Here is a 23448-nt window from a genome sequence, read left to right as displayed (position 1 = left end):
TCTCAAAAAAAAAAAAAAAAAAAAAAAAATTTAAATACATATAAATCATTCAAAATCCAGGTACCAATTTTTGCTACATATAGGCATCTATTTTTTTCAACTTTTATTTTAGGTTTGGGGGAGTACATGTACACGTATGTTAAATGGGTAAATTGTGTCACTGACGTTTGGCGTATAAATGATCCCACTACCTACGTAGTGAGCATAATACCTTACAGTTTTTCAACCCTTCACCTTCTAGTAGTCCCCAGCGTCTACTGTTCCCATCTTTATGACCATGAGTACTCAATATTTAGCTCCGACTTATAAGAACATGCAGTATTTGCTTTTCTGTTTATGCATTAATTTGCTTAGGACAATGGCCTCTAGCTACATCCATGTTATTGCAAAAGACGTAATTTCATTCTTTTTCCCCACTGCGTAGTACTCCATGATGTATATGTACCACATTTTCTTTATTCAGTTCACGGTTAATGGGCACCTAGGTTGATTCCATGTCTTTGTTATTGTGAACAGCACTGTGATGAACATAGGAGTACACATGTCTTTATGGTAGAAAGATTTATTTTTCTTTGGGTATATAATCAGTACAGGAACTGCTGGATCAAATGGTAGTTCTGTTTTAAGTTCTTTGAGAAATCTCCACAGGGGCTGAACTAATTTACATTCCCATCAACTGTGTATAAGCCTTCCATTTTCTCTATAGCCTTGCCAACATCTTTTTTTTTTTTTTTTTGGTCTTTTTAATAATAGTCATTCTGACTGGTGTGAGATGGTATCTTATTGTGGTTTTGATTTGCACTTCTCTAGTGATTAGTGATGTTGAGCATTTTTTCGTATTTGTTGGCTGCATGTATGTCTTCTTTTGAGAAGTGCTTGTTCATGTCATCTGCCCATTTTTTAATGGAGTTGTTTTTTGCTTGTTGAATTAAGTTCCTTACAGATTCTGGATATCAGATTTTTGTTGGATGCACAGTTTGAGAATATTTTCTCCCATTCTATAGTTTTACTCTGTTGATGTTTTGCTGTGCAGAAGCTTTTCAGTTTAATTAGGTCCCGCTGTCCATTTCTGGTTTGTTGCAATTACTTTTGGGGTCTTAGTCATAAATTCTTTGCCCAGGCCTATGTCCAGAATGACATTTCCTGGGTTTTCTGCTAGGATTTTTGTAGTTTTATTTCTTACATTTAAGTCTTTAATCCATCTTGAGTTAATTTCTGTATATGGTGAAAGGTAGGGATATAGTTTCATACTTCTGCATATGGCTAGCCAGTCATCCCAGCACCATTTATTGAATAGGGAGTCCTTTCCCACAAAAATTTTTTATGTATTTCTTTTTCTACCTTCAGTATGTAACTTGCTTTCAGGTATATGTTAGGCATTTAATATACTGCTGATTGTTTGAGGACAGTGTCTGTTAGATAGTCTGCCACATTTATTAGATATACCAACTCTACCTGCTAAAGCATTATCATTTGCTGATGACTATTTGGAAAAAAAGGTAAAGTGGCTAAGCTACCAGAGATCAGAAACAAAATATGCATCTGACCAGTCTATGACTAGCTGTGTGGATTTAAACAGATCATCTTCCCTGCCTGGGCTTCTGTTTCTTCATCTATAAACTGAAGGGACGCAAGCAAATTATTTCTAAAATTCCTTTTAATTTTCAAATCCTACTTCTATAAAAGATTTAACATTACCATAAAAGTATCACATTTTTACTAGCCAGACCTATACCCCCAAAATAGTCTGATATTCATATGAATGAAATTATCACTCTTTCAATTTGCCCATATAAATTCATACTCACTCTGGGCAGGAATATTTTCCAAAGCTGTAGTTAAAAGCTTCTTTCAGGGCCGGGCACGGTGGCTCATGCCTGTAATCCCAGCACTTTGGGAGGCCGAGGAGGGCAGATCATGAGGTCAGGAGATCGAGACCATCCTGGCTAACACAGTGAAACCCCAACTCTACTAAAAATACAAAAAATTAGCCAGGCGTGCTGGCGGGCGCCTGTAGTTCCAGCTACTTGGGAGGCTGAGGCAGGAGACTGGTGTGAACCTGGGAGGCGGGGTGTGCAGTGAGCAGAGATCGTGCCACTGAACTCCAGCCTGGGCAATAGAGCAAGACTCTGCCTCAAAAAAAAAAAAAGCTTCTTGTAAACTGTCAATTTGTCAAATTAAACCAAGGCTCCAATTAGCAGTGGCTATTTCTGAGTGGTTAGGTTGTTCATTTTATTACAGGCAAAATCAGCCCTCTTTATTCTTAAGCTACTTAATACTAACAAAATCTTTTCTAGAATTATAAACTAAATATATTTTACTGTAAACAAACACAGTACCATATAGACAATATGAAGGAGAAAATAAAAATTACTTGAAATTTCACTTTCAGAGATATCTGCTGTGAGATATATATCATGTCAGGATAACTTCTACATATATACACAAACACACAGAGCTTTGTAGATAAATATTTTCACAAAAATAGGATAATCATGTATCTACTATATTATTTCCTTTCTCTCTCTATTCCTCTCTACACTTTGTCAGACTTCCCAGTAAATACAGACCTATGTCAATATTTTTAGTGGTTAATATCATTTTCCCAGGTTCCTAACTAAAATCCAGGTTTTTGGTTATTCTCCCTTTTTAACAATACTACAATGAACATCCTATACTAAAACATTTGGCTGGACGCAGTGGCTCACACCTGTAATCTCAGCACTTTGGCAGGCTGAGGTGGGTGGATCACCTAAGGTCAGGAATTCAAGACTAGCCTGACCAACATGGTGAAACCCCATCCCTACTAAAAATATAAAAATTAGCCGGGCGTAGTGGCACATGCTTGCAATCCCAGCTACTTGGGAGGCTGAGGCAGGAGAATCACTTGAATCCGGGAGGTGGAGGTCACAGTGAGCTAAGATGATGCCATTGCACTTCGGCCCGGTCAACAGAGTGAAACTCTATCTCATAAATAAATAAATATAAAAATAAATTAGCTGGGCGTGGTGGCAGGTCCCTGTAATTCCAGCTACTCGGGAGGCTAAGGCAGGAGAATCACTTGAACCCAGGAAGTGGAGGTTGCAGTGAAAGGATATCATGCCACTGCACTCCAGCCTGGGTAACAAGAGTGGCTCCTTCTCAAAAAAAAAAAAAAAAAAAAACAAACCCACAAACCTTTTTAGACAGCTATCAGATTATTTCTTTCTTATAATAGAAAGAAAGCTATTAGGTTAAAGGAATTGCACTTTTTTTTTTGGCATTTTAAAATTTACAGTTTTTGCTAGCTTTTCTCCAGAACAGTTGAATCAACTTAAATCCCTAACAATGACCGAGTTCCTACACATCCTTAGGAATGCAGAAATAAGGGTGAATATATATATATATACCTTTTTTTTTCTTTTTTGTTTAAAGAGATAGGGTCTTGCTCCGTCACCAAGGTTAAAGTGGAGTGTTGTGATCATAGTTCACCGTAACCTTGAATGCCTGTGCTCAAGCAATCCTCCCACCTCAGCCTCCGGAGTAGCTGGGACTGCAGGTGAGCTGCTGCGTCAGGCCATGAATACATTTTAGTTTCTTCCTTGGCCATATGTATTTCTTTTGTGTATGCGATATCATAAAATATATATTTGGACTTCCACCCCACCCACTTTTTCTTGGCATACAACTCCTAAAATCCTTAGAATCTCCAAAGTGCTGTCTTTTTGTATAGTAGTGAGTTGACTTACGGCTGGTAGCCCCTAGGCAGTTTCAGGATGGGGGCAGGTCCTTGGAAAGACTAAGGCATGATTAGGACTTTCAGCCCCACCCCTCAACCTCTGGTGAGACAAGAAGGGCTGAAGGTTGAGCTGATCACCAGTGGCCAATGGTTTATGCAATCATGCCCATGTAATAAAGCCTCCATAAAACCCCAAAAGGACTGAGTTCAGGAGATTCCAGAGAGCCGAACACGTGGAAGTTCCTGGAGAAGGCATGGAAGTTCTACACCCTTTGCCCCATATGTCGCCCTGTACAGCTCTTCATTTGTATCTTTTCTAATATAATAAACAAGTAAATATAAACAAGCTTCCTTGAGTTCTGTGAGCCACTCTGGCAAATTAACTGAACTCAAAGAGGCAGCTGTGGGGGCCCCAACTTGAAGCTGGTTAGTCAGAAGAGGCTGGGACTGAATGGGGTGGGCGGAGTCTTGTGGGACTGAACTCTCAACCTGTAGGATCTGATGCCACTGCCAGGTAGACGTGTCAGAACTGAACTGGAAGCCACCTAGCCGGTGTCAGCTGCAGAACTGATTGGTTGCTTGGTGGTGGTGTCAGAAACATGTTGTAAGAGAACAGTGGGAGAAACTGAGATGTTTTTTCCATTCACAGTGTACTTATAAAACAATCTCACCTGACTGTGATGGTTCACACCTGTAATCTTAGCACTCTGGGAGGCCAAAGAAGGAAGACCACCTGAGATCAGGAGTTTAAGACCTCCCCTCCTCCCCGAACAACATAGCAAAACCCCAACTCTACGAAACAATTTCAAAAAGTAGCTGGGTGTGGTGGCATGTGCCTGTCTTAGCTACTTGGGGGACTGATGTGGGAGAACCACTTGAGGAGTTTGAGGCTGCAGTGAGCCATGATCGTGCCACTGCACTCCAGCCTGGACAACAGAGACCCCATCTTAAACAAAACAAAACAAAACAAAACCTTGCTGCCTCTCTTTAACTATCTGACAGTTTATATATCATATTTTAAGAATGTGGTTTCTAGTTGATATGACTCTAGGTGATTATTCTCTTCTTGTCTGTGCTTTCTGACTTCTTCTACAGTGAACATGTATTATTTAAATTTGTAAAGTGCTTATTTTTTCTAATGTGCTATCCATAGGTCATCTTGTTAACACTGAAACTTTAGAACACTATGTAATACGTTTTATTGTTTTTTTTTTTTCTTTTTCTTCTTCTTAAATTGTAATGACAACTATAAGCTCAGGTCTGAGGAAAAATCTTGTCTTTTTCCCTCATATATTCATTTATAGAAAAAAAAATTCCTCTCACAGATAAAGGGCTAGGTAGAACATCTCAAAAATGCAACATCTTTTGTATTTTCTTGCTCCTTACCTTTCTTACCTCAGATTTTTACCCTTATCACAAATCTAGGTCAAAGCTATTTTCAAATGATTGCCTAAGGGACCCTTCTGTATGTGATCCCTGCCAGGCTACTATGGTGGCAAGCAAGATGAGTTTCACAGGGACGGAACGATGCAGGCAGAAAGTCTGTTGCTCCACTTCTCATGGAATTATCTCTTCAGGATTCAAGTCTAACCATCATCGGCTTGCATCTTCTTTGAGGTTTAGAGAAGTACAAGTTCACAAAATAGTAGCCCAGCTTCCACTCTTCAGAGAGATACACATGAGCTCCTGGCTATAATTGTCAAAACAAATGTGTAATATAAACAGATCTTTTACTAGAAACAGTTCATTGTATGAGATTGAGAAAACTATTATAATGAACTGCCAAGATTTGGAAATAAATTTTTAATTAGGACTTTCTGAAGCTAGAGTACTTATACAGTATTTTTGAAAAATCAGAGGCCAGGTATGGTGGCTCAAGCCTGTAATCCCAGCACTTTGGGAGGCCAAGGCGGGAGAACTCCTGAGGTCAGGAGTTTGAGACCAGCCTGGCCAACATGGTGAAACCCCGTCTCCACTAAAAATACAACAATTAGCCGGGCGTGGTGGCGTGTGCTTGTAGTCCCAGCTACTCGGGAGGCTGAAGCAGGAGAATCGCTTGAACCTGGGAGGCAGAGGTTGCAGTGAACCGATATTGCACCGCTGTACTCCAGCCTGGGTGACAAAGTGAGGCTCTGTCTCAAAAAAACCAAAAAAACACCAAAAAACAAAAGCAATTAGAAACCAATTTTAATCTTATAGGATATCAAGTCATCAAAGTAAAAAATAAATTTTAAATGAATGAAAATGCTAAATCTTGACTATCATCTGAATTTCCATGGCCTTATATCCCTGTTTTCTAAAGTTTTACCCTCAACTGGATTTTACCTTCTCATTTTCAGTTCCTGAAATACACAAATGTATCTTTACAGGTGCAAATTTACATAAAATAACCCAGGTATGGGACATGTGTATTGCACTTATCTATATTTGAACATCTACAGTGTTGCAGTCCATTTTATGAGAATATTCAGGTCTGTAAACAATCACCATTCTCCTAATTGGTAAGCAAGTTAGTAACCATTTTCAACATGAACCAAAAATGAATAACTTCTTACAACAGTGCTACCAGTCCACATTTTCTAATTCATGTCACCAGGACACATACAAATAACATAATTAATGAAGTAGAACATTTGCAACTATAAAAGGAAGGTAAGTGAAAAGCTGGATCAAGACACAACAGTCATGGGTTTTCTCCTTTGCATACTTGACTATATTCTTATAAACACAGACACAATGTAGTTTTGTTGATAGAGCTGTTTTATATGTAACTCAGAAGGGACTCAAATTCCAGCAGCAAATATTTATCGAGCACAGTGGTAGGCAGAATGATGGCCCATGTCTTAATCCCTGCAACCTTTGAATATATTACGTTATATGGCAAAAGGGAATTCAGGTGTTAATCAGACTAAGGTTGCTAATCAGATTACCTTAATTAAAATAGTATCACCTGGATTATAAGGAGGCTCTAATCTAATCACAAGGAACTTAAAAGTGGAATGGGGCAGTCAAAGAGAGGGATGCGACTAAGACAGAATGGTCAAAGGACTGCAACACAGCTATCTCTGAAGATTCAGCAAAAGGGGGCCAAGAGCCAAAAAATGTGAGCAGCCTCTGGCAGCTGTATAAAGTAAGACAATGGACTCGCCCCTACAGCCTCCAGAAACGTATGCAGCACTGCTGTCTCCTTGATTTTAGCCCAGTGAGACGTGGGTTGGACTTCTAACCTACATAACTGTAAGATTATAAATTAGTGTTGTTTTAAACCAATAAGTTTGTGGTAATTTTTAATAGCAGCAATAGGATGCACCCACCAATATATGCACCCACTAAGTGCCAGACATAATACTAGACATGAAGAAAGTGAGCATGAGCCTAAAAATTATTAGTCAGATAGGTTAGTCAAATATTTGAAAGGGGACACTAAAACTAGTGCCAGAAATTGAACCTTATTAGCTAGATCATTACTCAGCTGATGGTAAACTCAATAGCCAGGGAATTACTTTGATATTTCGTGCTGGAAATCACTGCTCTACAAAAAAGAGACAATCAAGTATAGTTAAACTTGATTATGCATCAAAATAGTAGTATCAAATGTTGGGGGAAGATATCAGCATAACTAATTTATTTTACTGCAATCCCATCCCAACAAGTGTGAAACACGCATTAATAACAAAGGTTTAATTTGTCTATGAAGGCAACAAAACCAAACCGAAGGTTCCTTTTTGTTCATACGTCTACCGATAGCCACAACACTGCTAAGCTATGGGCAATGGAAGGAATAAGTAGTCTTTCATTAGAATCAAATTATAAACAAAGGTTTTACATATCCCAAATACTGTTGAGCATTTTCAAACACTACTGATGCAGTCTTTTAGGACAATTTTGGCATTATCTAAGAAAATAAAATATAATGCATTATTTGAACCAGATAATTCCATTTCGTTTTTTTTGGAGACGGAGTCTCGCTGTGTCACCTAGGCTGGAGTGCAGCAGCGCGATCTCGGCTCAATGTAAGCTCCGCCTCCTGGGTTCATGCCATTCTCCTGCCTCAGCCTCCCGAGTAGCTGGAACTACAGGCACCTGCCACCACGTCCGGTAATTTTTTACATTTTTAGTAGAGATGAGGTTTCACCATGTTAGCCAGGATGGTCTCGATCTCCTGATGTCATGATTCGCCCACCTCGGCCTCCCAAAGTGCTGGGACTACAGGCATGAGCCACCGCACCCCACCCCAGATAATTCCATTTCTAAGAATTCATCTTACAGATACAAGCATAGAAACATGCAAAGATATACAAATGAGCACCTTCACTTACTACAGTATTGTATATGATAGAAAACACCTAGAAACAATCTAAATGTCTGTCACTAGGGCGCTGATTAAATACATTACAGAATATCCATTCAACAGAACACTAAACAGTCTTAAGAAAAGAGGAGGTAGCTTTTTATTTTTGACATTGACAGATGTCTAAGTCTTGTTATTAAGTAACTAAAAGTTAGTCATGAGGGACAGGCACAGTGGCTCATGCCTGTAATCCCAGCACTTTGGGAGGCCAAGGAGGGCGGATCACTTGAGGTCAGGAGTTCAAGACCAGCCTGGCCAACATGGTGAAACCCCATCTCTACAAAAATACAAAAATTAGCCGGGCATGGTGGTGCACGCCTGTAATCCCAGCTATTTGGGAGGCTGAGGCAGGAGAATTGCTTGAATCTGGGAGGTGGAGACTGCAGTGAGCCCAGATCATGCCATTGCACTCCAGCCTGGGCGACAGAGCAAAACTCCGTCTCGAAAAATAAATAAATAAACAAACACAATAAAATAAAATAAGTGCTGCCAGGCATAGTGGTTCACCCCTGTAATCTCAGCACTTTAGAAAGCCAAAGTAGGAGGATCACTTGTGCCCGGGGGTTCCAGATCAGCCTGGGTAACATAGTGAAACCCCATCTCCACACACACAAAAAATAAATTAGCCAGGCCTGGGAGTGAACACCTGTAGTCTCAACTACTTGGGAGGCTGAGGTGGGAGGATTGTTTGAGTCCAAGAGTTCAAGGCTGCAGTGAGCTATGACTATACCACTACACTCCAGCCTAGGAGACAGAGCAAGACTGTCTGAAAAAAAGAAAACAAAAAACCTGAAGTGGGCAGGGCATGGTGGCTCATGCCTGTAATCATAGCACTTTGGGAGGCTGAGGAGGGCTGACTGTTTGAGCCCATAAGTTTAAGACCAGCCTGGGCAACATTACAAAACCCCGTCTCTACAAAAAAATATAAAAATTAGCCAGACGTGGTAGCAAGTACGTGTAGTCTCAGCTACTTGGGAGGCTGAGGTGGGAGAATCGCTTAAGCCTGGGAGGCTGAAGTTGCAGTGAGCGTGGTGGCTCATGCCTATAATCCCAGCACTTTGGGAGGCCAAGGCGGGCAGGAGTTCAAGACCATCCTGGCCATCCTAGTGAAACCCTATCTCTACTAAAAATGCAAAAATTAGCTGGGCATGGTGGCAGGCACCTGTAATCCCAGCTACTTGGGAGGCTGAGGCAGGAGAATTACTTGCACCCGGGAGATGGAGGTTGCAGTTAGCCGAGATTGCGCCACTGCACTCCAACATGGGCGACAGTGCGAGACTCTGTTAAAAAACAAACAAACAAACAAAAAACCCAATAAAATAAACAATAAAATACCTGAAGTGAATATGGAAAATGTAAGCATAAGAGAGACAGATAAAAGACATGTTGGAGAGATAATATCTCCAAATAACCAACAAGAAAGTAGATGATCTTGGACCACTGCACTCCAGCCATGATCTAAGGCACCATTTTACATCTCTGGTTCAGAGTATTCTTAGAGAAGACTTAGGTTGCCTAGGACTTTTATTTGTAAGAGAGAGAAGGAATAAACTGGCTTGTCACCTTTAAAGCAAATGCACTGTCCCTGCTCCAGACTACTAAAATAATGGCGGCCCTTCTGTATTTACATTAGCTATTACAGGTGTAAATAACTCCTTGCTTGTACACATTCTTTCTCAGTATTTCCTGAGTGTAAACCATACATCAGCCACAGTTTTAGGCACTGGGGTTGCTTCACTGAACAAAGGTTTTGCCTTCACAGAGCTTATGTTCTTGTCGAAAGACAGGCAATACATATAATACAGTGCCAGCAATAAGTGCTATGAAGAAAAATAAGGCACAGTGGGCTGGGCATGGTGGCTCACGCCTGTAATCCCAGCACTTTGGGAGGCCAAGGAGGGTGGATCACCTGCAGTAAGGAGTTCAAGACCAGCCTGGCCAACATGGTGAAACCCCGTCTCTACTAAATACAAAAAATTAGCCAGACATGGTGGCGGGCACCTGTAATCCCAGTTACTTGGGAGGCTGGGGCAGGAGCATCATCTGAACCCAGGGGATGGTGGTTGGAGAGAGCCGAGACTGCACCATTGCACTCCAGCCTGGGCAACAGAGTGAAACTCCATCTCAAAAAAAAAAAAAAGGAAAATAAGGCACAGTAAGAATACAGAATAGTAGAAATAGATGCTGTTTTATTTTTCATTTTATTTTTGAGACAGAGTCTTGCTCTGTCACCCAGGCTGGAGTGCAGTGGCACAATCTCAGCTCACTGCAAGCTCAGCCTCCCGAGTAGCTGGGACTACAGGCGCCCATCACCACACCCTGCTAATTTTTAGTATTTTTAGTAGAGACAGGGTTTCACGATGTTAGCCAGATGGTCTCGATCTCCTGACCTCGTGATCAGCCCACCTCGGTCTCCCAAAGTGCTGGGATTGCAGGCGTGAGCCACCGCGCCCAGCTCAAATAGATGCTGTTTTAGATAAAAGTAGTCAGAAGAGATGACATGTGAAGAGAGACCTGCAAGGAGAGACAGGCTGAGCCATGATGCCATCTGCAGAGGAAGAAGCAAGGACAAAGGTCCAAAGGCAGAATCAAGCTTGTTGGTTTGAAGAACATCCCAAGGGCTGGTATGGCTGAGGCAGAGCACACCACACCATACGAGGAGGAGAGTGGTGTATGAGGCTGGAGGAGTAGACAGGGGCCAGGTTCTAGACCTTACAGGACCTAGTAGGCCATAAGGAAAACTCCAGATCTTAATCTAAGTATGATGGAAAACTACCGAAGATTTTCTGGTGTTCTTTGTTTCCCTTCTATCCCAAAGGGAGTGACACGATCAGCTGTGCTTTCTAAGAGATTACTTTGGCCGCTCTGGAGATAACAGATCTAGGGGACAAAAGTAGAAGCAAGGAGACCAGGTAGGAAGCCACTGCATAGATTCTGTAAAGAGATGAAGACAGTATTGACTGGAGTTACAGAAATGCAGGTGGAAAGACATGGCTGGATTCAGGAAACATTCTGGAAGTAGGACTGACAAGTTATTGCTACGTTGGGTATGAGATATGAGAGAAAGAGTCAAGAAGATACCAAAATTTTGGACCTGGGCAATTTTGTGAATGGGGGAAGATCAGGTGTGGTGGGGTAGAAAATCAAGAGTTTAGTTTAGGACATGATGTATTTGTGCTGACAGCTAAATGGTGATGTTCAGTAGGCAGCTGGATATATGAGTCTGAAGTTCAGGGAGAAGTTGAAACTGCACATAAGATTTGAAGAGTCTTTAGAATATAAAAGGTATTTTAGGCCCCGAGACTTCATAAGATCACCTGGTGAACATACGTACAGAGGGAAGAAAAGGGGCACACCAACATCTAAGACTCATCAAGAAAAGGCAAATTCAGAAGAAGAGAATCAGAAGTCAGGGCAAGGGACTGAGAAGAAAAACCAGGAATGTGTGGTGGCTCTTCTGTATGCTAATGTATGTAAGAGCTATTACAGGTGTAAAAAGTTGCTGGTTGCACACATTCTCTCCCCCTTATTCAGTATTTCCTCAGTGTATACTATGTGTCAGCCACTCTTTTAGGTAAGCATGTAAGAAAATAGCTGAGTAAGATATGAAGACAAATGCTGGGCTGCTAAGAACTCAAGATTAGTGAGAAATGAGCATAGGCTCCGGGTATCTTGACAAGAGTTGTAGGGATGAAGGATGAATCGGAGGGGGCTTAAAAGAAAAGGATGGCCGGGCGCGGTGGCTCAAGCCTGTAATCCCAGCACTTTGGGAGGCCGAGACGGGCGGATCACGAGGTCAGGAGATCGAGACCATCCTGGCTAAAATGGTAAAACCCTGTCTCTACTAAAAAATACAAAAAACTAGCCGGGCGAGGTGGCGGGCGCCTGTAGTCCCAGCTACTCAAGAGGCTGAGGCAGGAGAATGGCATAAACCCGGGAGGCAGAGCTTGCAGTGAGCTGAGATCCGGCCACAGCACTCCAGCCCGGGCAACAGAGCGAGACTCTGTCTCAAAAAAAAAAAGAAAAGGATGAGAGAGGAGACTCCATGAGCACAGTTAACTCTTTTGGGGTGTCTGTCTGTAAAAGAGCCACACATACACACACAGACATTCCCCTTGTTTTCACTTCTGCTATCAAGGAGTACAGCTGAGATGCAAGTTTTACCTTACACCCTGCTCCTTAACATTTTGGAAAGCAAAGTTGTTCTAATTTGTGAAGAGAGCAACTTGTGAGCCCTCTTATTTATTCTTCACTATCAGAGCGCCTTCTGTTTACTTTCACCAGTGTGGCTTCTCAACTGCAACAACTGCTGAACCCCACAGCTGGTTCTAATCCCTCCTCAACAGTGCAGCTGCCATTTCTCATCTATCTCGCCTCTGTTTTTTCTGATTCTTTTCTCCTGCTTTTTTTTTTTCTTGTCTCTTGTTGCCCCGTACATGTTGCTTTTTGATGCCTGCGCATTAAAGCTGACCTTTTAGATATATCTAAACCACTACAAAGACAGCGAGGATGATTTCCCCTTGCATAACGCAGCATGACTACAGTAGATAAGCAGGAATGATCTCTGAAATTATGACTCTTCTCATCTACTGTGCACCTTTTCTGAGGGCCTAAGGGCTGATTCACTAATGCGTTAGTCAAAGTTTTACAGACATGGAAGTCTGAGGCTTCCTTTATTAGGCTTAGTCCCCAGATGACTAACATATTACTGAATATTATAAGGATTCATTGAGAAATGTCTAGTGTGGCATTTACCTAAGTAGGCAAGCCCAACATAGTATGGTAGATGCTTTCATAAAGGAATTCAGGAATGCTATGGAAGCACATAGAACAGATTACTCAAATTTGGGCATCCCAGAAGCTTCACTGAGAAAATGATGTTTATATTATGATGAGTATGACTCAGCTAGACTCGAGTGTTGGGGGAAGAACAGCATGTGCAAAGGACCAGAAGAAGTGAGAACACGGCATATTTGGGGACGCTCACAAAAGCTAAGTCAGTATGGCTGTGTGTGTTATTCTAGGGTGAGGGTGGGGTATTCAAGGATGACCAGAGATAAGGCTAGAGAGGAAGGGCCAGGTCACGTAAGATATGTTCAAGAATCTGTCTCCCTTCCCCAACTAAAACCTTGTCAATATAAAGAGGCTGGACCATATCCTGGGATATGCACCAAACTATCTCTGGGGAGTGAGAGTGCACAGAGGTGGAGGGATTTCACTTTATTACTTTAAATACTCCCATGCTGCCATGGTGCATGTTTATTTTTACAATGTCATGCATTATTTCTGAATTCAATTTTTTTTTTTTTGAGGCAGAGTCTCACTCTGTCACGCAAGCTGGAGTACAGTGGCATGATCTTGGGTCACCAGAACCTCCACCTCCTGGTCTCAAGCGATTCTTCTGCCTCAGACTCCCAAGTAGCTTGGATTACAGGTGCATACCACCATGCCCGGCTAATATTTTGGTATTTTAGTAGGGATGGGGTTTTACCATGTTGCCCAGGATGGTTTCAAAATTTTTAATTACATAAAACAAAGGACGAGAACAGGAAGCTGTGGCAATAATAAGGTGGCCTGAATTAGAGTAATGATAGTAGCTATGGGAAAAAGTAAAATATAATTAGTAAAACAAAGATCTTGGTAAGGGCTAAGGGAGACAAAGGAATTAAAGACAACTAGATTTCTGACATGAACACATAGGTAGTTAGTTGTATTAGTCTGTTTTCATGCTAAAGACAACTAGATTTCTGACATGAACACAAAGGTAGTTAGTTGTATTAGTCTGTTTTCATGCTGTTGATAAAGACATGCCCGAGACTGGGCAATTTACAAAGGAAAGAGGTTTAATGGAGAACTCACAGGTCCACGTGGCTGGGGAAGCCTCACAATTATGGTGGAGGAGATTTGGGTGGGGACACAGTCAAACCATATCAACAGTGGTTGGTAGTATCTTTCATTACATTAGCAATAATACGGTTTGATGCAATTTAGGGGTAAAAATGAGTTTCAACTTGGTCATTTTAGCTTGAAGTACTCAGGAGACATTCACATGGAATTAAAAGTTATAGGCTGGGTGTGGTGGCTCATGCCTGTAATCCCAACACTTTGGGAGGTCAAGGCTGGTAGATCACCAGGTCAGGAGTTTGAGACCATCCTGGCCAATACAGTGAAACCACATCTCTACTAAAAATACAAAAATTAGCCGGGCAAGGTGGCATGTGGTTGTAGTACCAGCTACTCAGGAGGCTGAGGCAGAAGAATTGTTTGAACCCGGGAGGCGGAGGTTGCAGTGAGCCGAGATTACACCACTGCACTACAGCCTGGCGACAGAGCGAGACTCCAATTCAGAAAAAAAAAAAAGGTCTTAAATCTACAACTCTGGAGGAAAAAAAATACATTACAAAAGGAATGCAGATCCTCTCAGCATATATATGGTAACTGATGTCCTGAGACAAGATGAGGGTGCTCAGGTGTATGCAGAGAGTTTAAAAAAACTGGAACAGAAGGTGGAATTCTAAAACTAAATTTCTTAGACTGATGTGTGGTCTACCTGCATTATACTATCCTAAGGAGTCTGATAAAAACGTAGAATCCCTGGCTTTACCACCAACCTACTGAATCAGATACACTGGGTGTCTTGGAAATCCGCATTTTAAGCAAGCAACTCCCAACTCCCCAATTATTTCTGTGCAAGGTAAAGTCTGAGACCTACTGATTTAGAGGGTGAGTATGAAAAAGAGCAAGGGCAAAAAAACAAAAACAACAAAGTTGAGAAGGAGATGAGCTGGCCAGGCGTGGTGGCTTACGCCCGTAATCCCAGTACTTTGGGAGGCCAAGGCAGGTGATTGCTTCAGCTCAGGAGATCAAGATCAGCCTGGGTGACACGGTGAAACCTTGTCTCTTCAAAAAAATACAAAAATTAGCTGGGTGTGGTGGCACATGCCCGTAGTCCCAGCTACATGGGAGGCTGAGGCGGGAGGATCACTTGAGCCCAGGAGTTCAAGGTTACAATGAGCCATCATCATGCCACTGAACTCTAGCCTGAGCAACATGATATACCTCCATCTCTACAAAAAATAAAAAATAAAAAATAAAAAAACTAGCCAGGTGTGGTGGTATGCACTTGTAGTTCCAGGTACTAGGGAGGCTGTGGTGGGAAGATCACTTGAGCCCAGGAGTTCAAGGTCACGGTGAGCTATGATGGTGCCACTGCACTCTAGCTTTAAAAAATAAAAAACATTATGGCGGGGTGCGGTGGCTCATGCCTGTAATCCCAGCACTTTGGGAGGCTGAGGCAGGCGGATCACCTGAGGTCAGGAGTTTGAGACCAGCCTGACCAGAAGAAACCCCATCTCTACTAAAAATACAAAATTAGCCGGGCATGGGGGCGCATGCCTATAATCCCAGTTACTCAGGAGGCTGAGGCAGGAGAATCACTTGAACCCAGGAGGCAGAGGTTGAGGGGAGCCGAGATCATGCCATTGTACTCCAGCCTGGGCAACAAGAGCAAAACTCTGTCTCAAATAAATAAATAAATAAATAAATAAATAAAAAATAAAATTGAAAAATTGAAAAAGTAACTAGGAAAATTATTTAATGTTCTAATTTATCTCTGTATATTTCCAAGCTCCTTTCACTGCCCTACAGTATAAACAAAGTCCGAATCTGGGTAATTTATAAGACGAAAAATAATAGTGGACGATATCTGAAAAAATGGACTGAATGAGAATCACTTTGAAGCGAAGGTCTTGGACAAACTGCCAAGGTTTGCCAGATGCCTAGCAAATTAGTGAATAACCACCATGAGCTGTCCAGGTGTAACTAAATTCTGGAAGTGTATAAACATAGAAAGTCTTCTATGACAAAAAAAGATGAGTTACTTTTGAAAAGCGCAGAAATAAAGCTGTAAGCTTCACAGTGCCATATGGATGCTCTCTCCCAGATTAACCAAATTACTTAACATCAGACCAAAATTAAACCAGGCCTTCACTTACAAGCTATTAATGGCTGGGCACAATGGCTCGCACCTATAATCCCTGCACTTTGGGAGGCCAAGGTAGGAGGATTGCTTGAAGCCTGAAGTTTGAGACCAGCCTGGCTGACAAGAAACCCTGTCCCTACTAAAAATACAAAAATTAGCCAGGTGTGGTGGTGCGCACCTGTAGTCCCAGATATTTGGGAGGCTGAGGCAAGAGAATCGCTTAAACCCAGGAGGCCGAAGTTGCAGTGAGCCGGAATCACACCATTGCACTCCAGCCTGCGTGATAAAGTCAGACTCTGTCTCTCTCAAAAAAAAAAAAAAAAGAGGATCTGTACTCTGAAGATGTTGGCCTGACTGAAAGGCAAAATGATTAAGTAAATGCCAAATGAACATACACTTATTTAGGACCCTTTCACACCCACTTACCCTGAATCTTACATTATCACAAAACATTCTATGGAGATAAAGCAAACTGGAAAAGAAGATATCTTTACTTCATTCTTTCCATTTTTGCTTTTATGTTTCTTTGTAGTCCTTCATTTGTAGGTATTATGAGAGGAAAAAATGTACTTGAAACTTACTGAGTACAAAGTGCTCACCTGCATGCTACTGCAGACTAATCCATTTTTACTTACTATTGCTACCAAATGCCACACATTAGTTACATGACTTTGAGTGACTTTCTCTCTTAGGATTTGTACTATATAATCTTTAAGAATGTTTTCCAAATCTGAAAGTCTACAGTTCTAAGTAAGATTGGAGAAGAGGGAAATGGTGACAAAGAATACAAATATTCAAATGTATAAGACAGTTGATACAGATGATACTCTTTATTTACTTAAATTTTTAGCCCTCCACTTATGAAGAAAAAGAATATCCAGAGGCAGAGAACTCAGTGCTAGCAATACAACTTCTTGATTCAATAAGGCTACAGCTAACAAACTGGTAACATTTCAAGAGTTTCTCTGTTAGCTGCTACCTAGAACATGGAACATACATTTTTTTTCAACGAAATGATGTGCTATAGAGTGATTAGGCTCTTAGGCAAATTCACAAAAGTTTAACCTTTGATGCAAGTAAATTGCCAGACACTTGATAAAAAATAGAAAATAGAAAGTAGATATTGCCAAACTAGTGATTAAGCAAAAACAACATCAAAATGAAACAACACAAAATTTATCCTGAAACCTATTTTTCACAAAGTCAACCAAAAGATCCACTGGCCTGATGACGCTAGTGATCCTTTCAGTAACTAGATTATAACAGCTCACTTCTTAAGTCCATGGGGTCCAAGTTAAGGACCCTTGCTTAAATAAAGTGAGATGGCCTTACTAGGTTCCAGGTACCAGCGACAGAGACTAGGGCATCAGAGGTATGTCAAAGCCCAAAGCTAGGAAAACAGCACAGAGCCAAAGAGGAGAAGAGGGGGTTTCTCTTTCCCCTGACACCAGTGGCAAAGGAGCTTAGTGACTGGAATGTTCTCCCCACGTTCCAGCTCCAGGATTCCCTGGACCGTATTTGGGAATTCAGTGGTAGCTCAGTAAACATAACCTAAAAATTGGGGAAGGTATGCTTCCTAGCTGAGGCAAGGATTGTGAAATGCAACAACTTGCTAGGCATGGTAGCACAAGCCTGTAGTCCCCGCTACTCAGGAGGCTGAGGTGGGAAGATCAATTGAGGCTGCAATGCATGGGAATAACCATGCACTTCAGCCCGGGCAATAAAGACCCCCATCTCTAAAAGAGAAAGAAATAATTCCTTTAACCGCCATGCCAAGTAATGGACACCAGCCAGCAGCCCCAGCTCTGATTGTGAAGAGGTTGCCTGCAGGAATGTATGCTCCTGGCTCTTACTTAAGCCCCCTTTAAACCCACCAAAGGATGTACCATTTCCAATACATATGCATGTTGACAAGTCTGCAGTATGTAACTGGTGGGTGCCTATCTTTATTGTCTGCTAAACCTTGAAATATAAAAAATCAAATGAATTTTCATCTCTCCTGGTAAAGACTCCTTGCTGTGCTTAAAAAGTTGTAATGGCCGGGCACAGTGGCTCACACCTGTAATCCCAGCACTTTGGGAGGCAGAGGCGGGCAGATCACAAGGTTAGGAGTTCAAGACCAGCCTGTCCAGTATGGTGAAACTCTGTCTCTACTAAAAATACACACACACACAAATTAGCCGGACGTGGTGGCACGCGCCTGTAATCCCAGCTACTCGGGAGGCTGACGCAGGATAACTGCTTGAACCTGCGAGGCGGAGGTTGCAGTGAGCCGAGATCGCACCATTGCACCCCAGCCTGGGCAACAAGAGCGAAACTCCGTCTCAAAAAGAAAAGAAAGTTATAATGACGGAAATTGTTCGTTTAAATCTGTATTTTGGGCAATTCAGATTTTTAAGTCATAAGTATTTCTTTATGATCACTGTGGAAAACAATGACCCATGTATCTACTTTGGATAGGTTTAATATCAAAGGTTCTCAAAAGGTATGTACCACTCTAATTTTCTAAAAGCTGTTAATCCAGTTAGCCCTTAGCCCTTTCCCTGGTAGTAGGTCACTTTAAAACTGAAATCACACTTTTGCTTTCATTCAAATATTGTAACCAAGAATAAGTAGCAAGAATTTGGTATGTCAGTTAGGACAAAGGAGACAGATGGTCCCCACCTTTCCATGGTTCAACTTACAATTTCTTGACTTTACAATGTTGCAAAAGTGATACTCACTTGGTAGCAACTGTACTGACTGTCCATACAACCATTCTGTTTTTCACTTTCAGTGAAGTATTCATGAATTACATGAGGTATTTTGACACTTTATTGTAAAAGAGGCTGTTAGATGATTTTGCCCAAATTTTGGCTAATGTAAGTGTTGTGAGCAGTTTAAGGTAGGTTAGGCTAAGCTACAATGCTTGCTAGATGAATTAAATGCATTTTTGACTTACAGTATTTTTGACTCACAAGGGGTTCATCAGCACATAACCCCTTCATAAGCTGAGAAGCATCTGTATATACTAAGCTTTTAATTATGTTTTTAAATGTACAAATAAATCTGCAATATATATGGATTTCATATACTAAAAGGATATTTCAAGTCCTTAAGTACAGTATACCCAAATGTGATAATTAATCACGACCTAAATTGAGAGTTTGGATTCTACCTACATACAAATTATTGCCAGGAAGGGAAGCATGGGTCATGCACAATCAGCTATCAGAGTGGAACTCAGCAGCTCACCACAGCACCCAACTCCTTTACTTTATTTAGATGTGGCACCTTTTCTTCAGATTAAATCCAACTTTCCTCCCCTGGTCTCTTATTGTTACACTGTAGACACCAACCTTATTTCTTCTGGCATAAAATATTGCGGTTGCCTGAACATAACACTGTAAATGTTACGTATAGCAAATAATTGGAAAATTCAATGAAAAGGATCACTTAAAAAGTCATGTAATAAAGAAATCTTACTTTTTAAAATTTAAGCCTAATTACTGAGTGCAGGAGTGACTTGGCAGAGATCCAAAAGATTCTTCAGATCTCCCCCTCTTCTCTGAGGCAAGTTTCCAGTAACCCCTGCTTTCGCCCATTAATACATATGTATCCAAAGTGCAAAAAGAAGGAATTTGTTAAAAAAAAAAAAAAAGACTCTACTTTCCCATTGCAATGTTAAGCATATACATAAAACATTGCCACCAGCTTTCACTTTTAGATGGGCTACTTTTTCAGCTGGGTGGTAGGACACCAAAATGGGAAGGAGAAGTCAATGTCATAGAGTATAAATAGCTGTGGCCAAAAACAATATTGCAGAAGAGCCAACAGGAGAAAGGCTCCCCAAATTGCAGCAGGAGTGACTTAATTCCACCTCTCCCTTCATCAAGACCTCAGGGAAAACCACAATCAGGAAACAAAGAAGGGTGGAAGCAACCAGCACTCACGTATGGACTTACAGTGTTTTCTTGGGTTTCTGAAACACATACACATATATTCAAACTCTCAGCTAGTACGGCAATGAAAAGGAAACTGTTCTTTATGTATGTCACATAGAAAATGTTACCCAATAGGAAGACGGTCTTTTCTCAGATATGCTGAAAAACACTCATGAATACCTAGGCGGATTTTTAATTATATTTAATTTACTTATTATATTTGAGATAGAATTTGCCATTACATTACACGGCAAATCTAAAGGTAAACCTCACCTTAAACGTTGCAATGTGCTCCTATCATGACTCATTACACACAACCCAAAGGACCAGTAATTTCCCACCACACTAGTTAAAACGTTTTAGATCTGTGGGCTAAATTGCGTGGGGCACACACTTCACTTTCTATATGTTTGCTAGACACTTCAAGATTGTTCTCCAGTGTTCGAAGTCAGTAAGTTTACCAAGATTCTGTGGCGGAACACACACGTACACACTCCTTAGGCATCACCAACATTTACAAAATGCAGGCAACCATAAAGTTATATAAGAAAAGCAGTCTCGCCTCTGAGGAATTAGTTCAGGCATACAAGAATCCAGGAAATCGTATATCCTCCATGCGAGGCTGGGTCACAGGAACTAGGTAAAGAAACAAAGCAAAGTACACCGGGAAACGAGGGCAGTAACAGCTGAAAAGATGCAGGCAACGCCACCAGCGGCATCTTCAAGCATTCCTTCGGAAGGGGAGTGTTTCTATATTGTTTCTAATGAGCCACTGCTGACCTAAGTAACGGTACAAGCTGAAACCAACACAGCCAGAAACGAAATCCACCATGTGGTAGACGAGACTAGGGGAGCAGCATGAATGGTCCACAGGCTAGGGGTGCAGAAGCTGTCACACACCCTGGGACTCGCGCACACCCTGGCGCTGCCACCTGCTTTCTATTTCCTCGGGGAGGGCCGGTGACGCGTGAGCCCGAGAAGCACCAAAGGCAGGAATCCTGAAATCTGTGATTTCTAAACCCCGAGCCAAAATACGGTCCGTAGGGCCCGTCCCCCGCAGCCGGGCGACTCTTCCCCACGCGGCGCGCGACCCGCGAGGTGGAAGGGTGAGAACTTCCAGGCGGCCAAACGAGGACCAGGAGACAAGTGGGGAGTGGGAAGTGCCTGGTCCGAATGCAGGGAGGCCGGGGTCGCGGTGCCACCACAGTGTGAAGGTAGGCTGGGGGCGGGGCCGCGCGGAGCCCAACAGCCAGGGGCCAAGCAGGGGAATCCCTCCGGGGCGAGGGCGGGCACGGGCAAAGAGGGACGCCCCGGCCGCTACCTGCTGCTGGATCTTCCCGTCCTCCGTGACGACCCAGTGCGTGGTGGCGAAGGCCCCTCGTGCCGCCACACTCAGCAAGGTTGAAAGGCTGAGGAGCCAGCCTGGGCCGGAGCAAGGCGGCAGCTCGTACCGGCCACGGACCCCTACTGCCACCGCCATCTTGCCCCCCCTGCCGGGCCACTCACACCGGAAGCGGAAGCTAGTCTCCGACGCCTGCCATCTTGGAGAGGTCGGCGCTGGAGGAGGAGCAGGAGGAGGAGTCGAGAGGCGTCGCTCGCTGACTATCAGGTTTCCTCCTCCAGGGTTTGGGCCGCCAGGAAGCGCGACATTCCGCTCTTCATCCAGCTTGGCTTCAGGGATGGAGACCGCTTTTTAGTTATTGTTTTTCTGTGGGTGGTTCGATCTCGGAGCGTGGGAACCGGAAGGAGAGAAAAGCAGTGGCTTAGGTGGAGCTTAAGCAGAAGTGAGAGGAGTCAGTTTTGTTGTTTTTTAAATCTTTGATTTTTCGTTTTATTTCTGGTAAATAGTTGGGGAACAAAAGGTGTGCTTTCGAACCACCTATGGGAAGAGAGGTGTTGCTTTTATTCTTAAAGTCTCACAATACTGGAAGCTTCAGAATGGAGACGGTTGTTAGTCTAGCGCACCGCTGTCCGGTAACGCGAGCCACGTGTGCAATGTAAAAATAGAGGGAAGTAATCCTACTAGAACATTTTATTTAACTCAAAATACACAAAATATTAATTCAGTGTGGTCGGTACACATCATTGAGGTAGTTTCTTTTTTTTTAATTTTTAACTAAGTCTTGGAAATCGGTATTTTACACTGACAGCTTATCTAGTTATATTTCAGGGGCTTAATAGCCGCATGTGCCTACAGTACTGGTCAGCACAGGTCTAAGCTAGAGGTCTGGGTCTGGAGAGCAGAAGCACTGGCATCACCTGGGAGCTTTTAGACATGCACGTTCTCGGCTCTTCTCCGTCTCCCCGGCAACCTGCCGAATCACTACATTTTAGCAGCAGCCTCAGGTGACTGGTATATATATTAAAGTTTGAGACCCACTTCCCTCTAGTGAACCAGCAGGCAGGCAGGTGACAAGCTTGGCTGCCAGCTTCTTGCTAGATACGTCATTTTAGGTCTTTCAAGATTGTCCTCTGTGTTTGTTATTTAAGGTTGGTATGCTTTTGGTTTTCTCCTTGTGAAAAGAAGGATGAAAATATTGTTTAACCACTTCCTTACACAAGTGTATGCGGGAGAGCAATTGCTAAGTGTTTAAACACCACGCTATAGAAATACAGAAACAACCACAGCATTGGTTTTTTTTATGTTGTTGTTGTTTTTTCTTCATTCCAGGAACAGCTTTTCTTAAAGGCTTGAAGACTGAACATTCATTTCATTAAAAATATATGGCTTATTTGCTTTTTGCCTGGTACTCTGATAGTCTCTGGGTTTGGAAATGTGACCATTGAGCAGTGTGCAATATAGTGAGATATTATTGGCAGGTTAACAATTAAAATACAGGATAATGGGGGTGTATGAAGGCATATGTACAGGAGAGAGCAACCAACCAGGTGAAAAAAGGCTTGGAGCTCAGGTACTGGTTCAGGCAGAATAATAAGTGAAAAGGTGAAGTCAGCCGGGCACGGTGGCTCACGCCTGTAATCCCAGCAGTTTGGGAAGCCGAGGTGGGTGGATCACGAGTCAGGAGTTCGACCTGGCCAAGATGGTGAAACCCCGTCTCTACTAAAAATATAAAAATTAGCCGGGCGTGATGGCGGGCGCTGTAATCCCAGCTACTCAGGAGGCTGAGGCAGAGATCACACCACTGCACTCCAGCCTGGAAGACAGAGCGAGAATCCATCTCAAGAAAAGAAAAGGTGAAGTCAGTGGCATGTTGTAAGAGTTTCTTTCTTAGAGTTTAGACATAGGCAACAGGGAGTGTTTCAGAATTTCATTTTATTGTTTGCTTATATTTTTGAGACGGAGTCTCGCTCTGTCGCCCAGGCTGGAGTGCTGGAGTGCAGTGACACGATCTTGGTTCAAGCTCCGCCTCCCGGGTTCACGCCGTTCTCCTGCCTCAGCCTCCCGAGTAGCTGGGACTACAGGCGCCCGCCACTACGCTAATTTTTTGTATTTTTTAGTAGAGACGGGGTTTCA

General features: G+C 42.4%; 1 protein-coding gene across 3 annotated transcripts in view; it reads right to left on the bottom strand.

Annotated features, from left to right (window-relative positions):
- Positions 1 to 21517, bottom strand: part of TTC17 (tetratricopeptide repeat domain 17) — a 146344-nt gene extending 124827 nt beyond the window's left edge. For all 3 annotated transcript variants that reach the window (XM_011963261.1, XM_011963262.1, XM_011963263.1), the window contains exon 1: positions 21295 to 21517. In XM_011963261.1, the coding sequence (XP_011818651.1) occupies positions 21295 to 21453 (159 nt within the window). In that variant the 5' untranslated portion in view covers positions 21454 to 21517. The remainder of the gene's footprint in view (positions 1 to 21294) is intronic.
- Between the last annotated feature and the right edge of the window lie 1931 nt (positions 21518 to 23448).

The sequence above is a fragment of the Colobus angolensis genome, unplaced genomic scaffold (assembly GCF_000951035.1).
Source record: "Colobus angolensis palliatus isolate OR3802 unplaced genomic scaffold, Cang.pa_1.0 Scaffold61, whole genome shotgun sequence".
In the NCBI taxonomy this organism is placed as follows: domain Eukaryota; kingdom Metazoa; phylum Chordata; class Mammalia; order Primates; family Cercopithecidae; genus Colobus; species Colobus angolensis.
This window is presented reverse-complemented; position numbering and strand designations above follow the sequence as displayed.